The sequence below is a fragment of the Grammomys surdaster genome, unplaced genomic scaffold (genome assembly GCF_004785775.1).
Source record: "Grammomys surdaster isolate TR1022 unplaced genomic scaffold, NIH_TR_1.0 185, whole genome shotgun sequence".
Taxonomy (NCBI): domain Eukaryota; kingdom Metazoa; phylum Chordata; class Mammalia; order Rodentia; family Muridae; genus Grammomys; species Grammomys surdaster.
In genome coordinates this window covers 2705339-2730052 of record NW_021604630.1, presented here as the reverse complement: position 1 = coordinate 2730052, position 24714 = coordinate 2705339, and the positions used below count along the sequence as shown (strand labels likewise).

Sequence of the window (24714 nt, the reverse complement as noted above, 5' to 3'; positions counted from 1 at the left end):
AGTCAAGACACTCAGAAGGGATGCAGGTCTGATGGAGACACACAGTCAAGACACTCAGAAGGGATGCAGGTCTGATGGAGACACACATGTGAGCAAATATGAGAACTAGAAAGATACAAGTAGAACTGAGCCAGGCGTGGTGGCACACATCTTAAATCAGTGATCTCGAGGCAGGGGCATTCTAGGCTAGCCAGGACTATGTAAAGATCCTGTCTCAAAACAAGAACAAACAAAACAAAAACAACAACAAAACAAAAAACTAGAAAAGCCAGAAAGTCCCATAAAGATTGGGACAGACACTCTTTCCGTGTGTGTCCCGATGGGGGACTAAAGGGTGTATATCAAATGGTTTGAAGTTTTTTAGTAATGGAGAGGGTCTGAGATCCACAAAGAACTATGAGAAGGCTTGAGAACCCAAGGTTAGTAAGATAGCAGCTTTGCTGTTGGAAGCTTCAGGGAATTCAGATAGCTAAAGAAAGGTGAAGGTAAAAAGCTCCACTAAAAGAGTATTTTGTTACACTTCATAGAGGCTTATAAAGTGGCTAGTGTGTATATATGTGTACATGTAGCTGTAATAGACACATAAATATATGTATATATTAATATCTATATCTGTAGATATAAACATATCAGCAAAGTTTAATGTATTTGTCTCAGTCAATACAATCATAGATGCTATCGAATTTGCAAACTCACAAGGTAAATTTATAGACTTTTACTTGTTTGAAGTTGTATAAATCACTTTGCTTTTGAAAAGTCACAGGATTAAATTGATTTTAAAATGCTGATTACAGACTGGAGACATGGCTCAGTGCTTAAGAGCACTGGCTACTCTTCCAGAGGACCCAGGTTCGATTCCCAGTATCCTCTTCTGGTCTCTCCAGCATCAGGCAAGCACACAATGCACATAATACATGTTCATATACATCTTTAAAAAAAAATACTGCTTTAAAAATTCTGTTTGAGGAATCATACACAGGTAAGAATTGGGGGTGGGGAGAGAATGAAAGTGGGGGCTGGAGAGATGGCTCAGAAGAGCACTTGTTGCTCTTGCAGAAGATCTGAGTTCCTTTCTCAGCACCCACACTGTGACTCTGTAATTCTGTCCGTAACTCCAACTCTAGAGGATCTAAAGAAGAAAAGGTCATCTGGCTTCATGGATACCAGTGCACATGGTGTAATTACATGGCATGAATACACAACAAATAAAATTAAACCTTTTTAAAAGACGAAATTGTAACCTCTTGGTTTGTACAGGACTAAACTCTTTTTAGTATAAAGCAAAACTGTCGAACAGAAAACAGTAAGTTTGAAGTGATTTAGCATTTGCAGAAAAGCCAGTTATTACGTCTGACACCTGTCTCTGTAACTTTAATCTGAAAGTGCTAATGACCCTCATTGAAAAAGAAAACCGCAAGTGGCTGCACAACAGAAAGCCTTCGTTTACTGCTAATTAAATTCAACTGCTATTGTCTTAACATTTTTCGGGTTTGGTGAGTCCTTCCTATAAGCGTTCTCCATCCATCCATTGTCAAATATAACTTTGAAATGCTGCAGTGAAGGGCAGAGCACGCGAAGGAAGTCCCCTGGGCCACTTCACGTTCACAGGTCGGATGCTGAGCCCCTCAGAAGGAGTTTCACAGCTTGGGGGGCGGGGAGGTGTCACCAACTCAAGGACAGAGGAGGCAGGTTGGGGATGGGCTCCGAGGCAGACCACCCCGCCCAGGCCCAGAGATCACTCTCAAGGATGCCCACTCCCGAAAGGGTCCCACACCAGGCTTCCCCCCGAGGGAGAGGTAGGTACTCACTGTCGATGTCCTCGATGAGGCTGGCGGTGCCGGGCATATAGTTCATTTTGAGCTCTCGCAAGGCTGCTCCGGACGGCCGCGAGGGCGTCCAGTCGCCCGTCGGCGGGACGCGGACGGGAACCCGCCGCTCACCTGCACCTCAAACACCGCTAGTCGCCGGAAGCGTTTCAGGTTACCCCACCCACTTCCGGTATCGCCAGTCCATCTACAGAAAGAGGCGTGCCGGGCGTGCGGTCGCAGACAACGTTTTCCTCCTCTCTAGTCAGTGAAGTGAAGTCCAGCTCGGAAGGGCGGAGGATAGGCGTTTCCTTACGCGTGACAAGCGCTGTCCCTCGCCTCTCTTTCCTGCTCAGAGGCCCGGGTTGACCCGTACGGTCCATGACCGCTCGGCGCTCCAAGTGCAAGGGGCGGGACCGGCTCGGCATTGGCTGTAGCCGTCCTACCCCCCTTCGCAGCCCGCCAATACCTGACGCCCGCAGGCGCCTGCGCAATAGGACGGTCGTGGGGGGCGGGAAGCGCTTCGCGGCAGCGGAGCCCATGTCGGCCCTGAGGCGCTCGGGCTACGGCCCCAGTGACGGCCCTTCGTACGGCCGCTACTATGGGCCCGGGGGAGGCGATGTCCCGGTGCACGTTCCTCCGCCCTTATACCCTCCTCTTCGCTCGGAGCCTCCCCAGCCTCCGGTTTCCTGGCGAGGGCGCGGGGGCGCCCCGGCCGAGACCACCTGGCCGGGAGAAGGCGCAGGTGGTGATGGCTACTACCCCTCTGGAGGCGCCTGGGCAGAGCCGAGCAGAGCTGGCGGAGGCCACCAGGTAAGCTTCGAAGTCTTCTCCGGAGCTCCAGTAGGGAAGTCTTGGGCGGAGGTGAGGACATTTGAGGGTTTTATACTTAGGGTTTGTTAACGACTCGGGTTTCTGATTTGTTGTTCTTCTGGGGAGGGTGCAGAGACGAGGACTGGAGATGTGAGGGGATGTATGCTTGGGTTCCATTTGTTCCTCCGTTTTTACTTCAGCCATCATAAGTGTGTCTGTTACCACGAAAAAAAAAAAAACCCGAAAAATTATTCTGTGCTGACTTCCTAAGCTTAGGAGCAGGCTGCAGGATCTTTCTCTCCCGAGAGCGTAGGTTAGCGTGATTGGGCTGTAACAATTTATCCTGCGTGGCCAGGGCAGCTGCAGCCCCAGTCGTTACTCAGCAGCCCCTCCCGCGGGGAAGGGATCCGATCGGATCGGACCGAGGCGGGCTAATCATTTTGTTCCTTATCACTAAAGCTCTGCCTGGAATTGGATCAGGAATAATCAATGTTGTAAAGCGCCTTTATGCTCTATTGAATCATCACAGGACTGCAAGACAGGTGTTATTAATGCTTCCCAATTTTTGAATGAGGAAAGCTCTGAGAGATCAACTTGCTTAGTTATGTTTGGAACTGTAACATTTTATTACTTGCATACATGCCAAAAATATATTTCTAGTTTCTCCCTGTGTGGTGCTATCATTCTAGGATGGTGGCACACATCTTTTGGCCTTCAAAACATTCTTACTTGCTGAAAATTAATTACAAAATTCTCACACATCCATGAGGGGATTGTAAAATAGTATAGTGCTTTGGAAAATAGCTGGGTCGCTCCTAAAACTTCTGACAGAGAATTTATGATCTAGCAGATCTACTTGTAAGTTTACTCAAGAAATGGAAAACAAGGGGTGGTGTGTGCGTTTAATCCCAGCACCCAGGAGGCAGAGGCAGACCAGCCAGCCTGGTCCACACAGACATAATAGGTTCCAGGACAGGCAACATGGTGAGACCCTGTCTCAAAAAAAAAAAAAAACAACAATAACAAAAATGGAAAACATGTTCACATAAGAAGATTTAATACATCTTTTTAGCACCATTAATGATAATGGCCATAAATTGGAAATAACTCGTATAGTTATCAACTGATTGCTGGATTAATAAACATGACTTACATTTTAGAACATAACATCTAGAAAGGTATGAATATTCCCCTCCACACCTCTCCCCCCCTCACATATTTGTTTCAACATGGAATGAACCTTGGATAGATCGTGCTTGGTGGATGAAGTTAAGTCACAAGGATTGCATTTCATATCGTGTGATTCCATTTGTATGTAGTGCCCGTGTCAAGCAATTCCTAGAGACAGAAACATTGGTGGTGGGTTGCTGGGGTTCGGGGACTAGAAGGAAGTGTTGCAAAACAGGGCTTTGAGGTGATACAATGTTTTGAAGTTGGTGAGGATAGTTTCACAATTCTGAGTATCCTGAAAACCACCGAATTGTATATTTTAACGGGGTAGGGTAATTGTTTCTCTAAAAATTGTATAAGAAGAAAACTATGTAGCATTCAGAAGTTAGCTGGAAAGAAGGCTCTGTATTCTCTGTGCTGATTCAGTAAGTAGGATGGGATAAGTAGGCCGATGGATCTACTTTAATCACAGGCTCTAGAGATGTAGGACTCTCAGCCTTTTAGTACTCAAATTAAAGGTAAGTTGATGAGGAAAAGGAGTCGAGTTTTAACCTGGCTTCTACAGAGTTTATTATTAAACTAAAAGTCTGTCTTATTAGGGAAAGACTTCCAAAAGTTGAAGTTGAGCATCATGTTGGGAGTTGTGAGGTTGGAGTAGAGCTGAGCATATAGGGCAGGTTATGGGGCTAGAGTCGTTTGAGATAACTGGAAATGTATAATGGGCATCTGTAAATTTGTTTTGTTTTGTTTCAAGACTGGGTTTCTCTGTGTAGCCCTGACTGTTCTGGAACACCATCTGGAGATCAGGCTGGCCTCCAACTCACAGAGATCCACCTGCCTCTGCTTCTGCCTTTGCCTATGCATGTTGTCATAGATGTACTTTTTTTTCCCCCAAGTCCACAATCTTAGCTTTATTGGCTTTTACTAAATTTTATAATTATCTGCAAGGCACACGTTGCATGTAAAAAGACTGGGCTTTGGATCCCTAGAACCCACATAAGTGTTGGGTGGCTGGGATGGCTCAACCAGTAATTCCATGTCAAGAAGGTTGAGAAGGATCCCCAGAGCTAGCAAGACTAGCTGGCCATGTGGGAGAGCTCTGGGTTTGATTGAGAGTGCCTCGTGGAGTGAGGTAGAAGAGCTGTTGAAGGAATGGGCCTTGGACCTCTATATGCGGGTGCACCCTGCACAGGTGTGTCCCCATACAACTAAGACTTGACTAGTTAGCCTTTCCAAGACAGGCTCTCTTGTATCTTAGGCTGCCTTCAAACTCACTATTCAAGGATGATCTTGAGTTTTTCAGCTGCTTGCCTCTACCTCTCAAATGCTGATTTTATAGGTTAGCCCCAGCCTTCCTAGTTTTTAAATTAACATATTGAAAACAGCTGGTAGTAGTACAGGCCTTTAATCCCAGCATTTGAGAGGCAGAGGTGGATCTCTGAATTCAAGGCCAGTCTGTTCTACAGAGCACGTTCCCAGGATGGCCAGGTATCATAGAGAAACCCTGCTTCCTACAAAACAACCAAAATTAATATATTTAGATATGGGACAGGGTAATATTAGAAGTCTACCACTTTTACCATTTTTTTTTTTTAAGAGACTGTTCAGGGCTCTTCCCTGAGGAGCCAGTTGCTCTTCCAGAGGACCTGGGTTCAATTCAGCATCCACATGGCAGCTCACAACTATCTGTAACTCTAGTTACATGTTTTTGTAATATTTTTATCCTATTGCCACTGTTCTTGGTTAGCCACCAGAACTGGATGATAAAATCCTATTGTTGAAGACACCATGTACTTTGTTTGCAGGCCATAGAGAAATCAGAGTGAAACTGAGCTGGAAGCTTTCTCCCTTCTGGCTAGTTTTCATAATGGCTGGAGTTGCTGTGCAGGCTGCTTGAGGAAAAAAGTTCATGAACAGTCTTAACTAGATACGTATATTGATGTCCCAGAATCGCCTCACAAACCACACAAACATCCATTTCCATCAGACAGGGAGAGTTTATTGAGCATATGTCCCAGGACTGGTCAACCAGGGCCACTGTCCAGATATGGGAACTGACTCCAAGTTAAGATTCTGCAGGGTTTTTAAGCCCCAAATCTGTAAACATCTGTGCCAAGTTAAGGGGATTTCCTTAAGATTAAGTCTGTGTTGTATGTTTATACCTGCTTCCATTGGTTGGGGTATTCTACTATGGCAGGGACTTTGCTTTGTCTTAACTTGTCTACTAGGGTGGGACTTGTCTAACATTCATATCTTAACTTGCCACCCAGGATGTCATTTACCACGTACATGTCTCTTTCTGCCAAGTAGGATGTCAATTCCTAGGGAGGTCTTGGGAGCTTAAACTTTACTTGACCCCTATTCAAAATGGAAGTCTTATTCCAAATAGTTTCTTATATTGCTGTAGGTGTTTCTCTTATGTTGGGGTCCATCCCAGGGGCAGCTTATAAAGGCAAGTACATAGGTGCAGGAAGTGCTGCTGGGTGGTTGGTTCGAGTCCAAGCTTATGGGTAACTATACAAAACAGTTCTACTGATTTCTATCGTGATTGGTTTCCAAGGGCACAGAACATAACAGAATATGTAATCAACTTGGCATTAGAAAGTTTCCTAGTAACAGCAGAAACATATGAGAAAGTTTCCTTATAAATGGCAGGCTGGACAGATAATGGTTAGTTAGGCCTTAATATTTTACCTAGGTTCTAACAGTGGATTCATGCTAATCCACTAATTTGCCTGGCAAAATGTGCCTACCTGTGTGATGGAGTGGATGACTGTTGAAGGGTCACCGAACACTTTCCAGGAGAGAATTCATGTTACTGTAAGCCTGTTCAGAACCTATGGCTGGGGTGGTTGTAGACCCTAATGGGGAAAACTGCTACTACTGTTGTTTTGCTAAATGGACAAATTGTGCCCACCAAAGATCTTCCTTCTAATTTTGTTTATGTTCACAGATTCGTGTTGTTCTCAGGTTTGGTCAGGGTTTGATTGGTGTTGGTAGTGGTAGTAGGGGGTTGTGTATGGTAGTGGGTGGTAACTAATAATGCTCAGACTCAAAACTGGTTACTGTGCTGAAAAAAGTCACTGTTGAATGCTCAGCCCTAAAGAAGTCGTGCATTTTATCCCCTCCAAGGATCAAAGAACAGAATGTAAGAGCCAGAGGAGGGAGAAGGGTGTTATGAAAGACTGTCTTCTGGTATGAATGATGATTGCACTGGTGAACTCAGCACCTGTGATTACCTATAGAAGACCTACACAGCACTGGGCTCAGCACAGCACGGGGCTCAGAGCGTTCCCTTGTTGACAGAGGAGAGGCTCATTAGGCCCCACCTGTCTGAGGATTTATGGGCCATAAACAGAAGTTGGTAGAGTGGCTGACAAGGCACTCCCTTCCAGAGGAGAATGACAGCTAATAGTTGCTGGGAATGGGGTTTGAGGTGGTCATCAATGATGTAGCCACTGTTAAGTAGTCTGAGCCCCTGTAAATAACCCCTCATCCATGCTCATGAGAGTAACTGAAGTTAAACGTACTTAAGAGATTTGAGGTGACAAAAGTGAGATTGTTTAGAAGAGTGAGAATGTGAGCCTACTGACTGACTCTGTAATTGTTAACAGCGCTGAGTGCCCACTTGAGCCTTATGGTGATAGTGTAAAGTGAAAACAGAGGCAGAGTGCTTGGCACAGGACTGCAATCCCAGCTTTTGAGGTAGCTTAAGGGGGGATAGAAAATCTCAGGCCAGACTGGCAATGCCATAGAACCCTGTGTCAAAATAAAATAACAAATGGTTAGGGGTGTGCCACACTGGTAGAACACTTGCCTAGCATCACAAACTCTGGGTTTTATCTCCAGTATGAGAAGAAAACTATCCAAATTAAACAAACACAAAAAACTAGAGCGCTGCTTGCATTTTCTCTACACAGCTGATAACTGCATTTCAGTGTGTGTTTTTGTGAGGTGAATCTGGCTGAAGAAAGAAAAGCAAGGAACTAGGTGCTAGGAACTGAATCAGGAAGAGAGGAAGTGAATAGTTTGGAGGGTCCTGGTAGTTAAATTGAACCTTAAAGAGTCACCAGGAGGGACTGACCCTTAGGGTCTGGAGATTTAGGCTTAGGTTTACCACATCTAGGACAGTCAACTTCAGTGCTTGTCTTCTTGGTAGAGAGTGTAGGTTTAATACAGCATAACCAAATTCCTCTAGGTAATGCAAACTAGCATTACTCTAGGTTTAATCCAGTATAATCAAAGCTCATCTACTTAAGGGAAATAAAAGTGGTTTGTTATCAGCCAAAAGTGCACTTAAACTGTAAGTTCAAAGCAAAATGGGTCACCTTTTGGAAGAAGAAACATATTGTGTGTTCAGCTAGACAGTCAGAAAAGTTTAAGAGTTGGTTGGAGGATTCTTGTTTTGTTTTGTTTTGTTTTGTTTTGAGACAGGGTTTCTCTGTGTAGCCCTGGCTGTCCTGGAACTCACTCTGTAGACCAGGCTGGCCTCGAACTCAGAAATCCACCTGCCTCTGCCTCCCAAGTGCTGGGATTAAAGGCATGCACCACCACCGCCCGGCTGGTTGGAGGATTCTTACAAGAGTTAGTGCCTTATTGCAATTTATTTAAAGACAAAGCCTGAAAAGATGATGCTATCACAGCTAGAGTTACACCTCCAATGGTGATTGTTCTATATGAGTTGATGATACTGAAGTTATAAGCAGAAAGCGTGGCCATATGATAAAGCACTGGAATACAAAAAAACCAAAAAACAAAACAACAACAACAAAAAAAACCAGATGTACTTGTGGAGTAATAGTTTTATGTTCCAAAGTTGTTAGGTAAGTATAATTCTAAATAGTGATGAATAACTTATTTTGTACCAGTTAAACAGGGTAAATATTTCATATCTGAATGTTTGTGACCAGATGTATTTCAGGTTTCAGATTTTTGAAATCATAGAACATGAGTTATTTTGAAGGTAGGACTTGAATCTAAACATGAACTTTATTTATGTATAATTTTTTACATGTGACTTTGAGGGTAACTGTACAGCATTTTAATGCCCCTGCATTTTGTTTGCTTTGCTGGGCTGGGGATGGAACCCAGAGTCTCTAACATGCTTAGTCAAGTGCCCTACCATGGAGCCATACACCCATGACCTGCATTTGACTGCAGTTCATCAGACGAAATCAAGTATGAAGTTTTTCTTTTGGGATGTCATATCAAAGCACTAAGTGTCCAGAATTAGAGCAGTTTGGATTTCAAATTTTCAGATTGGGTATACTCACATGTACTGATGAGTAGTGGTGACTGACATAGATAAAGACAAACTACTGTCTCTGGTTTTTTAGTCATGTTGACCTAAAATTCCTTTTATTATCATTTCAAGTGGTGTGCTATGTAATGCACAAGACCAGTCTTTTCCAGATGTTCAGTAGTTGTTCTGGGACATGTGGTTTACTTTGTAATTTATCTTCTTAAATAATGATTGTAATGTCTCTATACTAGAGCTTCTTTTTTGTATGTTCTTTTTGATTCTCCTAATCTTGCCTCATGTTAGAAGTATTTGATTTGCTTGTTTTGCTGTCTAACTGAATTGGACGTGTTACTGCTCCCTGTAGTTCTAGCACCTGAAGGCAGAGGCAAGAGGGTTGCAAGTTTGAGACCTTGGTGATGTAGCAAATTTCAGGTTACTTGGTGTATATAGGGAAACTCTGTTGCAAAAGAAAGTATCAACAGCAGAAAGAATGCTGTTTAACTTGTTTCCCTTTTTTTTCTTAGGAACAGCCACCATATCCTGGCTATAACTCTAACTACTGGAATTCTGTACGACCTAGGGCTCCGTACCCAAGCACATACCCTGTGAGGCCAGAGTTACAAGGCCAGGTATGGTTGAAAATTGGCAGATTTTCTTTCTTTCCTTTCCTTTTTTTTCTTTGATGTGTTTGTTTTTTTGTTTTTGTTTCTGTGTCCTGGTTGTCCTCAAAGTCATTCTTCTGTAGATAAGACTGGCCTTGAACTCACTTTTCTTGAGTGCTGTAATTACTTCTCAGCTTTCTTTTCTTTGTTTAAATACAGTTTTATATAGCACAGGATGGCCTTGATTCTTGACCCTTGACTCTCTTAAGTGCTAGGATTATAGGCCTCTTATCACACCAGTTTTATTCAGTGTTAGGGATCCAGTTCAGGGCTTCTTGAACACTAGGTAAGCATTCCAGCAAGCTTCAATTAAAACAATTATTGGCATATATTAAGTATATGATAATGGGTCTCATGACATTTTTCTCTTTTTATTTTGTTAAATTTTTTTATTCAGTGTATTTTGATCAGTCCTTTTCATCACCTCCCAGGTGTCTCCACCTCCCTCCCTCTGTATCTAACTTCTTGTTCTTTCAAAAACAAAAAAGAAAAGGAAAGAAAAGAAAAATAAACACCTATAAAACAAATAAAAAAACTAAAAAAGACATGGAGTTTGTGATGGCCAGCTACTCCTGAATGTGGGTTTAACCTGGTGTGTGGTGCTGTACCCGGTGTCAGCTGCATTTGGAGTAGCTGATTTCTCTTTGCCAGCAGGTACCAACTGCAGAGAGCTTCTTGGTAAAGGACTTGCCCTTTTTCTTTTTTTAGGGTATGGGTGTGCTGAGACAAAGTTTTTCTGTGTCGCTTTAGCTGTTCTGGAACTCACTGTGTAGACAAGGCTGGCCTCAAACTCACAAACATCTGTCTGCCTCTGCCTCCGCCTCCCAAGTGCCAGGGTTAAACGTGTGCTGCCATACCCAACTGTACTGGAATGGCTACCTTCTGAAAGAACCTTTTGCCCAGAATAACACCCAGACTGGATGTTCCCCCAATTTCTGACATTGAGATCAAGTCACATGACACATTTATGAGAACTATCTCTGCAGAAATTATTTTATGAACAGTGTGATGACAAAATGTAGATATTTTCTTTTCAGGGATCATCTTTTTGAAGCCGTAGCAGCAGGTGGAAATAGTGCCGGCTCAGAAAAGGCCCCAATTTCTTTGCTAGCTGGCAGATCAGAGTGGCTTGACTAGAAATGGAGGGAAAGAGATTAGCCAGAGCTAGCTGGAGCCACAGTGGAAGACATGGGGTCCCTTTAGAAGAGTGGAGTTTTATGTTGTAGATAACTGTCAGGTCAGCTAGTGCTGCAGCTGGTCTATTAATGCTGGCCTTGTTCTAATGACATGGAGTTGGTAAGACACAGAAAGTAGTAGCTCCAGAACTTTAACTGTGTCAGGATATCTGGAGCCTTCCAGCATTTGGCTGGGATGAAAGACAACAAGATAATTGTAGCTATTAACAAAGACCCAGAAGTTCTGAGTTTCCAAATGAAGATATGGAATAGTCACAGATTTATTTAATGGTTCCTGAGATAATGAAGAAAAAAAATAGGTCAAGGTCATAATCATGCCTTAAGAAAACTGTCAGGTGGCTCATTCCTTTACTCTCAGCACTTGGGAGGCAGAGGCAGTTGATTCTCTGAGTTAGAGGCCAACCTGATCTACAGAGCAAGTTTTCAGACAGCCAGGGCTACACTGAGAAACCCTGTCTCAAAAAAAAAAAAAAAAAAAAAGAAGGTAAGAAACTATAAGTATTCTACTGAAATTATAGAAATAGTTTTAGGTAAAAATTCTAACAGCAATACAGTATCCTTTGATGAACTGATTATTTTTTTTTTAATTATTTGTAGTTCCAAACAGTTATTTTCTGAAATTTTCTAATTCTGTAATATATAGTAAAGCTTTAAAAAATGTAAATTAGTTAATGTAAGTGTATTAAATATCTGGAAGCTGGGCATGGTGGCACATCTTTAATCCCAGCATTTGATAGGCAGATCTCTGGATTTGAGGCCAGTATGGTCTAGAGTGAGCTCCAGGATAGTCAGGGCCACATAGAAAAACCCTATTTGAAAAAAACAAAAAAAGAAAAAGAAAAGAAAAAATGATGCAGAAGTAAGGAGAATCAAGTTCAGCACTTGCAGAAGTTTCACAGAGAATTTCAGAATAAGACTCTTTTTCATACAGACAAACATATAAAATTGAAAAGTAAGGAAAGAATGAAAATAGCTTGTACCGTTCTACCGGGACTATATTTGGGAAATGCATCTTAAGCCTTTCCCCCATCATCTGTTTACACCTGAAACCGTTACACACCTTTTAAATGCTTAAGTTCAGTTTTTAGTAGTGTGTGTGTGTGTGTGTGTGTGTGTTTGTGGTGTGGTTGGACTGTGCCATAGTGCACTTGAAAGGTCAGGAAAGAGCTCTTTAGAAGCTCTGTCCACTGGATCATGGGGTTAAGCTCATTAGGCTGCAAAACAAGCACTTTCCCCATGAAGCTGTCTCCTGCCCCATTGCACACTTCTGTTTGCGTGTCACGTGCAACTTACAGACTCAGTGACAGGAACGTCTTCATTCTTAGCCTTCTGAGTGCTGGAGTTACGGGCCTGTGACCACCATATCCAGCTTTTCCTCATCTTCTTTCATATTAAGGAAAATTTCAAACAAGGAAACTTAAGTATGTCTGCTTAAAAATAAAACAAAAAGCCCTACCATATTGTGGTAGTTTAAATGAGACTGTCCCCCATAGACTCTGACATTTGAAGAGTTGGTTCCTTCCCAGTTGATGGTGCTTTTAGGAGGTTTAAGAGGTATGGCCTTGGGCTGGAGAGATGGCTCAGTGGTTAAGAGCACTGACTGCACTTCCAGAGGTTCTGAGTTCATATCCCAGCAACCACATGGTGGCTCACAACCATCTGTAATGAGATCTGATGCCCTCTTCTGGTGTGTCTGAAGACAGCTACAGTGTACTCATATATAATAAATAAATAAATCTTAAAAAAAAAAAAAAAGAGGTATGGCCTTGTTTAAGGAAGTCTATCACTTGGGGTAGGCTTTGATAGAGACTTGAGCCACTCCAGCTCTTTTTCTGCTTTGTGCTTATAGTTTAAGATGTGAACTCTCGGAGTTGGAGAGATGGCTCAGTGGTTAAGAGCATTGGCTGCTCTTCCAGATGAACCTGGGTTCAATTCCCAGCACCCACATGGTAGCTTACAGCTGTCTGTAATTCCAGTTGTTCCAAGGGACCCAACACCTTCACACAGACACACATGTGAGGGTGTCAGATCCTTGGAACTGGAATTACATCAAGCTGTAAGCTGACATGGTTACTAGGAATTGAACCCAGGTCCTCTGGAAAAGGAGCCAGCATTCTTAACAAGTATCATCTCACAAGGTCAGTTTCTGAACCCACATAGTGGAGAAGACAACTCTTACAAGTGCCCTCATATGTGTAACATACATTCCCACCACTGTCACCCGCACAATAAAGAAGTAAGTAAGACCAGGCATGGTGGCACACATCTTCATTTCCAGCACTGAGGAAGCAAAGGCAGAAGGATTGAGTTCAAGGCCAGCCCTATGTACATAACAAGTTCAGGCTTGCCAAGCCACATAATGACACTCTGTCTAAAAAGTGAATAAATAGATGTAAAAACAAAACAAAAGATTTTATTTACAAGGAAACAATTCTAAAATTAAATATACTTGTTTCTAATAATAAATTGAATAAAATTTCTTCAAAGAATAATTCTTAGGGCTAGAGAGATGGCTTAGTGGTTAAGAGTGCTGGCTACTTTTCCAGAGGACCTGGGTTCAATTCCCAGTAACCACATCAGCTTACAGCTTGATGTAATTCCAGTTCTAAGGATCTGACATCCTCACACAAGACAAACATGCAGGCAAAACACCAATGCATGTGAAATAAAAATAAATTAATTAATTAAAAAAACAGTCTTTAATCTATTTAGTCATTTGATTACCATAGGGCATTTAGGTTCTGGGATATCTTATGTAACTCATTTTTTTTAAGTGTTACTTATTTTTACATTGTGTGTGTGTTTGTGTGTGTTTTGCCTGCTTGTATATATGTTCACCACATGTATGCAGTGCCTGTAGAGACTAGAAGGGCATCAGAAGTCCTGGAAGTAGAATTATTAGTAGTTGTGAGCTGGAAACTGAACCTGGGTCCTCTGGAAGAGCAGCCAGTGCCCTTAACTGCTGAGACATTTCTCCATCCCTGTATTAGTTTGTATAATTATAAGTAATATACTTGACAACTTCGTGCCTGTGACTTTTTTTCAAGTTGAGTGATTTCCTTGGGAAGCTGGAATACAGACCAAAAAGTCACATGATATTTTATCAAATCTTGACCTTTGTATTCTATTAAGGAGTTCTTTTTTCAGACTAAAAGCCTCAAGGGCTTATGGGGAATATATTACTTGGCTGTTTATTCTTTCATTGTCTCTGACCACACATGCAGTTCTTTAGGCATTTAAATTTTGTTTCTCTTGTTTTGTTTCTAAAACAGGTCCTACTAATGTAGGCCAAGGTTTTTTTCTTTAGTTCTGGGATTACCAGTGTGTATACACAATTAGGATTCCTTCCTTCCTCAGATAGGATTTCACTATGTAGAATACTAGCTACAAACTTGAAATTCTTCCTGGTACATCCTGCTGGGAGTTATAGTTACAAGAAAACATGATTCCGTGTTACTATTTTTAAAAGCTAAAGTGAAACTAGGGAGATAGTTCAGTGAACAAAGTGCCCTCCATGCAAATGTGGTCACCTGTGTTTGGATTCCCAGAGCCACATAAAGGCTGTAATCCCATGTGTCTGTATTCCCTAGCCTGGAATTTTAAACAGTGAATAAGAGGCCCTGTGTCAAACAAGTTCAAGGGCAAGTGAAAGACAAGTACCCACTATCTAGATTGTCCTCTGACCTCCACAAGCATGCTGTGACAGGTGTATTCTCCACATCATACACATACTTGCATCTCACACACACACACACACACTCTCTCTCTCTCTCTCTCTCTCTCTCTCTCTCTCTCTCTCTCTCTCAGAACAAATAATAGAAAACATTATAAAGTAGTAGTTGAAGTTTAGGGCTTAGCTTTAATCTTATTTGGAGCATTAAGCAGGATTCTGGATATGAGCAATGTAATAGCCTGGGTGGGTGATTTAAAATGACATGAAAAAGGATCGGCAGTATATCTTGGAGGTAGCACACTTGTCTGACACACACAAGGCTCTAGGTTTAGTTCACAGCACTGCTTAAAACAATAAGCAAACTATAATAAAGCACAGCAGTAAGCAGTGCAGTGAGAAGCTTCTCTGTTATCTGTTGTTGTCAGGAAAGCAGGGTGGTCGCTTGCACTGGGTCATTTCTTGAAGTCATCATAATACTCACAATAGTGTAGTCACCATCTGTTGAACAAATTGTATATCTGCTAAGATGTTTATTTTTGTCATCTCAGTTTTTCTCAATAATCCTGCAAGGAAAGTTTGGCTCTTCATTTTCCTGTTAGGGAAACTGAAGCTAAGAGTAACTAAGTATAAAGCTATTAGAGAGTGTTTCTGATTTTTTTTTCTATTATATAATGATATATTTCTTTCCTCTACCTTGACCCCCAGGATTCCTAGAGTTGCCTCCTGTGGGCACAAGCTCTCTGCTTAGACATGTAGTTATGAATTAAGTGTAAGAAAATGTTTGAGGGGACTGTTACTTCTCACTTTGTCTGTAATCACAATGTAGTCTTCCATGGATGCCCCGTAGGTTACAGCCAGCCTGTGTTCAGTACCTGGATTGTATGATTATACAATCATATATAGTCAGTATGATTATAGCAAATAGAGAAGAGAAAGAGCACCTTATAGACTGCTTACATAGCTTAAATTGTCATCAGTTACTGACACCTTTACTTCCTAAAGTTTCAAGGCTGAACATTAAGGGCATCTTATTTTAGCCCTTCAACCCATTCATCTTTTCCTCCCCGATTACCTTTTTTTCAGACTCTGAATTCTTATGCAAATGGAGCCTATGGTCCACCTTACCCTCCTGGTCCTGGAGCAAGTACTGCCTCTTACTCGGGGGCTTACTACGTACCTGGCTATACTCAAAGCAGTTACTCCACAGAAGTCCCAAGCACCTACCGTTCACCTGGTAACAGCCCAACTCCAGTGTCTCGATGGATGTATTCCCAGCAGGACTGTCCAACAGAAGCACCCCCTCTGAGGGCTCAGGTTCCAGCATATTCTGCTTCACAGGTAAGCAGTTTCCCATGAGGGAAAAAAATGCCTCTATTTCCTGAATTTTAAACAGTGGAAAGTTACCATTTACACTAGTGCTGTTTAAGGAAACACCTAGAGCCATGCACACTGTGTACACCTTTAACCCCAGTTCTCATGGGATAGTCAGAGGTTGTTTGAGAAGTGAAGGAAGGGGTTTCTTTTATATTGATGCCTAAACGGACTTGGCTGAAGAGACCTTAAAAATGTCATAATTAGAATTCTTTTAAATCCTCACATATTTATTTGTGTGCATGATGAGAGTTGTGAGGGATGACACACGTGTACCACAGTCCACGTGTGGAAGTCAGTGGACAACTTTGTGGAGTGTCTTTTTTCATTTTCTATGAATTCCAGGGATCAAGCTCAGGTCACAGCAAGTGCCTTTACCCACTGAGCCATCTCTCCAGCCCATAATTTATCATTTTTTTCCCTTCCTTCCTTCTTTCCTTCTTTCCTTCTTTCCTTCCTTCCTTCCTTCCTTCCTTCCTTCCTTCCTTCCTTCCTTCCTTCCTTCCTTCCTTTCTTTCTTTCTTCTTCGAGACTAGGTCTCAGTATGTAGCCCTGGGTACCTGGAACTCCCTATACAGACCTTGCTGGCCTCAACCTCACAGGAAATTGCCTACCCCTCCCTCCTGTGTGCTGGAACTAAAGATATATGCCACCACACCTGGCTCCTCTTTTGTTCTCTCCTGTTTTCATTATTTTTAATTCCATGCATACTCTCGTGGCTGTGTGCTCATGTACATGAATGCAGGTACTCACAGGCCACAAGTGTGAGCACTCCTGGAACTGGAGTGACAGGTTTGCGAGCCACCTGATACGGTATCTTAGGACTCGAACTTGGATCCTCTAGAAGAGCTCTTAACCACTGACACATTTCTTCAGCCCCCATAAAATCTTTGTAATAAATCTTTAGTTGTTGCTTGAAACTTTCCCTAACTTAATCTCTCCTAATGCAATTACGTGTATATTAATGTGCTGTGAGTATGCCAAGCTTATTTCTGTTTATTTCGAGACCACTTCTCTGTCTTCATATTTACAGCGTATAGATTCATTTATCTGTAGTGTTTTGGAAACTACATGCTTCATCCAGTGAATTTGAGACTCATGAGTCTTTTACCAGCTCTTTTCTTTGTGTTTCGAAGCCAGGCTTTCTCAGGTGTGGAGAATTTTTGGTAACTGATTAATGAGTTACTAGCAGGTCAGGACCTGTCTGTGCTATTTTTATTACTTTTAAGCTTTGTTTTTTTAAAGCAGTGACCAACCAGCACACCAGCATATTTGCTTTTCCCAATCTAGAACCCTGGAATGACCTTGCCCCATTATCCGTATGGAGATGGCAACCGAACTGTGCCAGCATCAGGAGCGAGTGGACGAGCACAAGATGATGCATGGGCTTCTGGTGCTTACGGGGTGGGAGCCCGTTACCCCTGGCCTTCAGCTGCCCCCCCAGCCCCCTCTGGGAACCTGTACATGACGGAAAGTGCTTCACCGTGGTCCAGCAACAGTTCTCCTCAGCCGCCTCCTTCACCCCCACCCCAGCAGCCTAAGGTAGGAGGCCTTTGGAATGCAGTTCTTTTGATCTCTAGGCAATTAAGAGGGTACACGATGACACTTCTGTATTAGTCTGTTAGATGCAAAAAAGTTGGTGGTTACTACCCTACAGCATTATGTTAGCTGAGTTTGTTTTCTCTTATAAACAATGTTGTTTGGAGATTTTCTTTTTAGGTTCTTATCTTTTTTTGTACCTTTTGTGTGTGTGTGTGTGTGTGTGTGTGTGTGTGTGTGTGTGTGTTTTAATGTGTATGGATATACTGACTACCTGTATGTCTATGGGCTACATGTGTGCCTGGTGCCCTTGGAAGCCAGATCCCCTGGACCTGGAATTACAGACATTTATGTAACTTGTAGCCTTGTAACTACTGAGAATCAAATTTGGGTCCTTGGGAAGTGCAGCCAGTGCTCTTACCTGCTGACCATCTCTCCAGCACCAGATCTTTTTTAAAAAAGACAGGAAAATGCTTCTTTTCTGCTGTGATACTATGTGAATATTAAATAGAACCAAGGGATGTATTTTACAGCCTCGTGGTATGCAGCAGGAGGGACAGCAATGTGAAGTAGCATATGCCGGTTGTGTGTGGACTTTACATACGCCACAGACAACACTTTCTGCTTTTGCCTATGCTCTGCAGGCTTTTACTATTTGAGGGAAACTAATGGTTAAATCACTGGATACATTGTGAGGTGGTAAGATTGGTTGGGAAGTGTTCACAGAATGACTTGCATTGAGGTAGATCTAGCCATCATATTTACAAATTCTGTGCCTCTCGCTTGAAAAGGCTCGCCCTTTATCTTCTAACAGTGTTGGTCTCTGATGGGTATGTAGGGGCCAGTTTTGTGGAGATCTTTTCAAGTCCTTTCCTGGTTGGTAAAGGATGTGTACTAATATATCTGATGTTGATAGCTTCCCATTAAAACAGCTTTTGTCTCCTTTCTGTCTTTCCATTCCAAGGATTCCTCGTACTCCTATAACCAGTCGGGTCCAGGCATGAACCGGCACAGCTTTCCCTGCAGTGTCCATCGGTATGAACCTCCGGGAGCAGTGAACAGTGATAATTCAGACCTTCTGGATTCTCAAGTCCAGTATAGTGCTGAGCCTCAGTTGTATGGTAATGCCAACAGTGAACACCCCAGCCACCAAGCTCCGAGTGCTAATCTCGCAGAAGAGTGTTTCTCTTCAGATGAAAGTACTCCTCCAAGTATTAAAAAAATAATACACGTGCTGGAGAAGGTCCAGTTTCTTGAGCAAGAAGTAGAAGAGTTTGTAGGAAAAAAGACAGACAAAGCATATTGGCTTCTGGAAGAAATGCTGACAAAGGAACTTTTAGAACTGGATTCTGTTGAAACTGGGGGCCAAGACTCTGTCCGTCAGGCCAGGAAAGAAGCTGTTTGTAAGATCCAGGCCATACTGGAAAAATTAGAAAAAAAAGGATTATGAAATAATTTGGAATGCAGGGAAAGCCTGTTACCGATTTGGCCAAAGAACTCTTTGATTTGGTTAGTTCTCATCTTTTGAAATGCCTGTGTGACAAGAAGCAACACATTCCAACTTTCTTCTGACCTAAAACTTGAAAGGAAAAAAAACTGGAAAAGCCGGCAGAGGAATGAAAGAGCTGCAGTGACAAGATTCTTTTCAGTTTTCAGATGACTGAACATAATAGAAAACTGGAGTTATCAGTATTGCCAAGTAGACCTACTTCTTAAGACACCCATGGGTGTCTGACTGTAGGCTGCTGCTTACCAGATCTCAGGAGGGAGATGGACTTTATGTAACAGGTTGTCAAAAGCCTAATCTGAGACAAACAGGCTGTTTTGTAAGCATCTGGACTGTCACATTTTTTGTGCATTGTGACTGCATATACTTCATGTGTATATTATAGCTTAGACTCTTGGACCTCTGTTCTGTTTTCTTACGTGCAGGTCACAAATGTAATACTATTCTACTTCTTCGTACATTTTGTAGTAATATGTTTAATATAATCAAATATTGGCAGCCAGATAGGATGAGCAGTTCTGAACGAATTCATATCCTTTTACCACTTGACAATTTCGGTGTGTAGTGATCTCCTGAAGTCATTGTCTCCCTTTCTGTGTCGCATGTTCCGTTCCATTCTTCCCACTTCTGCTTTTCATGATGGGGAAGGCAACTCTGAAAATTACATTAACATAAGAATGACAATGTTTGTGGACATTCGTTGCTTTGTTGTATTTGGATAAAGATCCACTTTGAAATTGCTTTTTTAAGAAAAATATCTTTTGGCTATTGCTGCTTCTATAGAGAGCCTTATGATAAAAACATGGAAACTGAAATGCTGCAGTTAGTATAAATAGTGACTGCAAAAAAGTAGCAAATAGAATTATTTAATGACACTATTCTCCATGCAGTAGATCTGTGGGACAGATGTGAGCTCAGTTATAGCTGATAGGAGGAAAAGAAGGAAATTCATGCTCAGGGAGTGAGTCAGCCATAGCTGAAGTGGAAAATTCATTATTTTCTTTTCATTTAAATTTAGTCTCTGTTTCATAGGATAAACTATATAGAATTGCCTATTTCTTAAGAAAGGTGTTATTTATAATAACAGCCAATTTAGAGCCAAATTTAAGAAAGGGGCCTTTCTTGATTATCCGTGTATGTTGTTATACAGAGACAGGTAAATAATTTACCTTTTAAGCCTAAAGTGAGATCTAGCATACAATATCCGCTTTTGCAACAAAGGCCATTTCTTAGCAAAATATCACGGTGATATGTTTTCCTAGACTAGCAGGCCTTTATATTAGTGATACTAAGCCTATAGCCATCCCTTCTTTTCACAAGAATCTAATGAATGCCAACATATGATGAGAAGAAATGCAGTAAAAATATTGTCTAGGGGCTGGAGATATGGCTCAGTTAGCAGAGTGTCTGCCTAACATACATGAAGCCCTGGGCTAAGCCCAGTATTGCATAAACCAGCTATAGTAGTACATAACTGTCTTCAGCATTTGAAAGATGGACACTGCAAGTTTCAAGTTATCCTCAGCTACCTAATTAATTCAAGGTCAGCCTGAGCCAAATAAGAGCCTGTCCCAAAAAGCAACCAGGATAAGTGATTCAAGAAGTGATCTTTTTCCAGTCTGTAGTTTTAAAAAGATTTTATTTGGAATTGGTGGTGTACACTTTTAATTCAGGCAGAGGAGGCAGGTAGACCTCTTGAGTTCAAGGCCAACCTGGTCTACAGAGCTCCTGATCAGCCAAGGCTACATAACGAGATACGATCAAATCCATCTAGTCTAATCTAATGTCTATCTGCCTATTCAATCGTCTGTCTATGGGGTGTGTGTATGCTTGCGCACATGTGCGTGTTTTATATTTATAATTTTTATTTTTGAGACATGCCAGGTTGGCCTTAAACTTTGCATGTAGCCTAGGACAACCTAGAAGTTCTGGTCCTCCTGCCTCACTTTCTGTTTCACAGGTAGGTGTGTGCCTGGTTTATGTGGTGTCAGGCAAGCAGTGTACTGAGGCATAGATGTAGCCCTGATTCTCATATCTCATATCTAGTGCCAGGCTAGCCAGGAGTGAGATCTAACTACTGCTCCAAACGTTTTCTATGATGTGACAATTAAAACCTTAACACCTCGCTGTGTTGGCAGTGAGACAGTGATAGATTCAGAAGAAAACATGTCTGCTTAACTTATGCTGCCCAAGATGCCAGTGCACATTCTTCATTTGTGTACATGTACATGTTATGCACAAATGTACATATATGTGTATATACCTTAAGTTATTTTTTTGAACTACTAACATGATTTTAAACTGACAGAAGAGTTGTAAAAATAGCGTTCCTGTGTATCCTCCATTCACCTTCCCCTTGTTTTGACGTCTTCTCTAATGAAAACATTTGTCAAAATTAAGAGTTAATAGTGCTATCGATATTAGCTGAAGTTGCAAGCTAAAAGTAGATACTTTATCTTTTTAGTAGCATCCTCTTAAACCGTTCCAGATCCTATTTTGCATTCGGTTGTCTGTCTCAGTAGTCTTCCACTCCGGTGACGTTCTATCATAAGGATAGCTGGTGTTGTCATGTGTTCCTGGAGGGGTTCACACTGAGCGCTGTGCTAAAGTGGTGTCTGCTAGGATCCTCTGCTGTAAGCTTTTACCCTGCTTTCCTTTGTAATTACTAAGTATTTGCTAGAGACACTTTGAGACTATGCAAATGTCCTGTTTCTGCTTAGAGTTTGCCTCTTACTATCTACTGGCAGATCTTGCTTGTGGCATTTATTACTGTGGTGTTTAAATGGTGATTTTTCTATTCTTGTTTCTTCTATATTTAATAATTGGAATTCTTCTGGAAGGAACTGTGGTTTCTGGATTTATATTTTTAATTACAACAAGATATTCAGGATAGGTATATACTCAGAATTTAAAGATGTAAATTATGTTAATTGATTCCAGTGGCCAGAAAAAAAAAAGGGGGCAACATTTGTGACCTGTCTTTGAAAATGTAATGAATTTAAGAAAGAAATTAGTATTTATGATTTGTAAAATCTGTTTGACTTTTGACTTGAACTTGATTTGAAACTGAAACAGTTTTCTTTTGAAATTCACATCTAGACTTTTTTAAGGTGTCTAAATTTATATTACTTTGGGGGTCATTTTTGTCAAAATCTTGAATAAAGTTACCTACACCTGGCATGATAAACAGCTGTTTTCTCTCTAGCCCCTTTGTTTAGGTAACATACCAAGGTTAACACTAAACAGAGCAGCCCTAATGAAGCTTCTGGGGCCTGGTGGGTTCTGTCTTCTCTACCTACTGCTGTATGCTTCTTTTAAATGCTTTTAAAGAAAGAGGTGTGTAAAAACAAAAATAATCTATGACAAAAGGAATAGTGCTTTAGTTAGTTGGCATAAATAATAACCTTTAACTACTTTGCTTGTTTTTTTTTTGTTTGTTTGTTCGGTTTTGGTTGTTGGTTGGTTTTTTTTTACATTGAAAGGTATAGACTAAATTTTCTTTTAAGAAAAGTCTTGAGAGGGTAGATAGTTGATGCAGCTTCCTTTTCTTTTTCATTTGTCTTAGGGTTTTACTGTGAAACAGACACTATGACCAAGGCATCTCTTACAAAGACAACATTTAATTGGGGCTGGCTTATAGGTTCAGAGATTCAGTCTATTATCATCATGGTGGGAACATGGCAGCATCCAGGCATGGTGCAGGAAGAGCTGAGAGTTCTACATCTTCGTCTGAAGGCTGCTAGGAGAATACTGGCTTCCAGGCAACTAGGATGAATGTCTTAAGCCCATACCTACAGTGACACACCTACTCCAAGGCCACACCTCCTAGTAGTGCCATTCCCTGGGCCGAGCATATACAGACCATCACATCATCTTTGATTTTTTTTAATCTCCTTTTATAAAGTTGTGAGTTTAGAGCAGGTGAAATGTCTCGGTGGATAAAGGTTCTTACTCCCTGTATTAGGGTTCTCTAAAGTCACAGAACTGAGGAGTAGTCTATAGAGTAAGGGAATTTGTTAATGACTTACAGTCTGTTGTCCAACTCCCCAACAATAGTCAGCAGCAGCTGTGAATGAAGTCCAAGGATCTAGCAGTTGCTCAGTCCCACAAGGCAAGCAGACGAAGAAGAGTCTTCTTCCAATGTCCTTATGTAGGCCTCCAGCAGAAGGTGTGGCTCAGATTAAAGATGTGTACTACCATGCTTGGATCTGGGACTTGCTTTGTCCCAGATGACCTTGAACTCGGAGATCTCCTTGCCTTAGTCTCCTAGGATTCATAGCCACTATGCCTCAAGATCTCCATGCCAAGATCCAGGTCAGAAACTTGTATCTCCTAGCCTCAAGATCAGGTGAGCCTTCCAATTCTGGATTGTAGTTCCAAGATATAGTCAAGATGACAACCAGGAAGAGCCACCACACCCCGAGACCTAGGACCTGAGTTGAATCCCCAGGACCCACAGGAGAAAAGGAGAGATCTGACTCTGGTTTTCCTCTGACTTCCATGTGCATGCCCCCCCCCATATAAGTATACAAAAAAAATTATGTTCTGAGTTTAATGAATCAAATTATGAAAAACAGCATTCTCCCAGTCCTGTGTCTTTTTTTTCCCCCCTTCGAAGACAACCACTTAAAATGTTTTGTTAGATTTATAGCTGGGCAGTGCTTGCACCTTTAATTCCAGCATCTGGGAGGCAGAGACAGGCAGACCTCTGTGTTCGAGGCTAGCTTGGTCTATCAGATGAGTTCTAGGACAGCCAGGGCTGCACAGAAAATTTCTTGTTTTGAAAAACAAAAATGTGTTAGGTTTACTATTTTATGTGTTTTGCTTGCATGTATGTGTGTTCCATGTATATGCCTGTTGCCCTTGGAGACCAGAAGAGGTCATCAGGTCCTCTGGAAATAGTCACAGGTAAGAGCTGCCAAGTGAGTGCTGGGAATTGAACCCAGCACCCTCACCCCCACCCCAACCCACCACCCCCTGCACGAGCAGTAAGTGCTCTTAACTGTTAGCTAACTCTGCAGCCCTGGTGACCACTTTCTAATATAAAATATACTTTGGAAATGTATAACTGACCTTTAAAATAACATAATTGTATTTTTTTTTCTCTTAGTCTTAGAGTTCTGCTGTGTTGTGAGAGAGTCACATGTGCAGATTGGCTTTGAGCTTGCTCTGTAGCCCAAGGTAGTTTTGGAATGTGCTCTTCCTGCCTCAGCCTGCTGGAATTACAGGGATTTACTGCACCTTCCTGTATTTCCTACCGGATGATAAGTGTTTCTTTTTTCTGCCACTTCCACAATCCAGCTCAGTCCGTCCGTCCCTCCTTCTGAATATAGCTACAGTCATATCTTTGTCATTACTGGTTAGGGCTCAGTCCTGTAGTGAGTGGAGATTTCCTGAACAACTTGTTTTCCCTGTAATTAATCTTTTGTCTTACTTGGATGCCTTAATGATCTATTTGATCTCTAAGTATTTTCTCAAGATCTGTACATTATTTCATTTTGTTTCAGATTCCTGGAGAAGTCTCCTAAAGCCTTTCTTCCATGGATGAAGATTTTCCTTTGCCTCTTGTTTTGCTGTATTGCTTGTTGTGATAGTTTGTATATGCTCGGCCCAGGGAGTGGCACTATTAGGAGATGTGGCCCTGTTGGAGTGGGTGTGTCACTTAGGTGTGGGCTTTAAGACCCTCATCCTAGCTGCCTGGAAGCCAGTATTCTGCTAGCAGCCTTCTGATGAAGA

At 41.8% G+C, this 24714-nt stretch overlaps 2 protein-coding genes across 2 annotated transcripts in view; one reads left to right on the top strand and one right to left on the bottom strand.

Moving 5' to 3' along the window:
• The window catches only part of Lsm1 (LSM1 homolog, mRNA degradation associated), a 16918-nt gene extending 14715 nt beyond the window's left edge, over positions 1-2203 (bottom strand). Inside the window, exon 1 of the mRNA XM_028768194.1 lies at positions 1809-2203. Coding sequence (XP_028624027.1) covers positions 1809-1854 — 46 coding nt within the window. The 5' untranslated portion in view covers positions 1855-2203. The remainder of the gene's footprint in view (positions 1-1808) is intronic.
• Bag4 (BCL2 associated athanogene 4) lies at positions 2033-22167 on the top strand. Its single transcript, XM_028768193.1, has 5 exons — positions 2033-2618; positions 9555-9659; positions 15645-15899; positions 17223-17474; positions 18436-22167. The coding sequence occupies exons 1-5, from the start codon at positions 2187-2189 to the stop codon at positions 18919-18921; spliced, it is 1530 nt and encodes a 509-aa protein (XP_028624026.1). The 5' UTR covers positions 2033-2186; the 3' UTR covers positions 18922-22167.
• The last annotated feature ends 2547 nt before the right edge of the window (positions 22168-24714 follow it).

Coding starts and splice junctions, on each gene's coding strand:
- Bag4 (XM_028768193.1), top strand. CDS start 2,187: ATGACCGCTCGGCGCTCCAAGTGCAAGGGGCGGGACCGGCTCGGCATT. Junction 2,619..9,554: donor GAGCTGGCGGAGGCCACCAG/GTAAGCTTCGAA, acceptor TTTTTTTCTTAG/GAACAGCCACCATATCCTGG. Junction 9,660..15,644: donor GGCCAGAGTTACAAGGCCAG/GTATGGTTGAAA, acceptor CCTTTTTTTCAG/ACTCTGAATTCTTATGCAAA.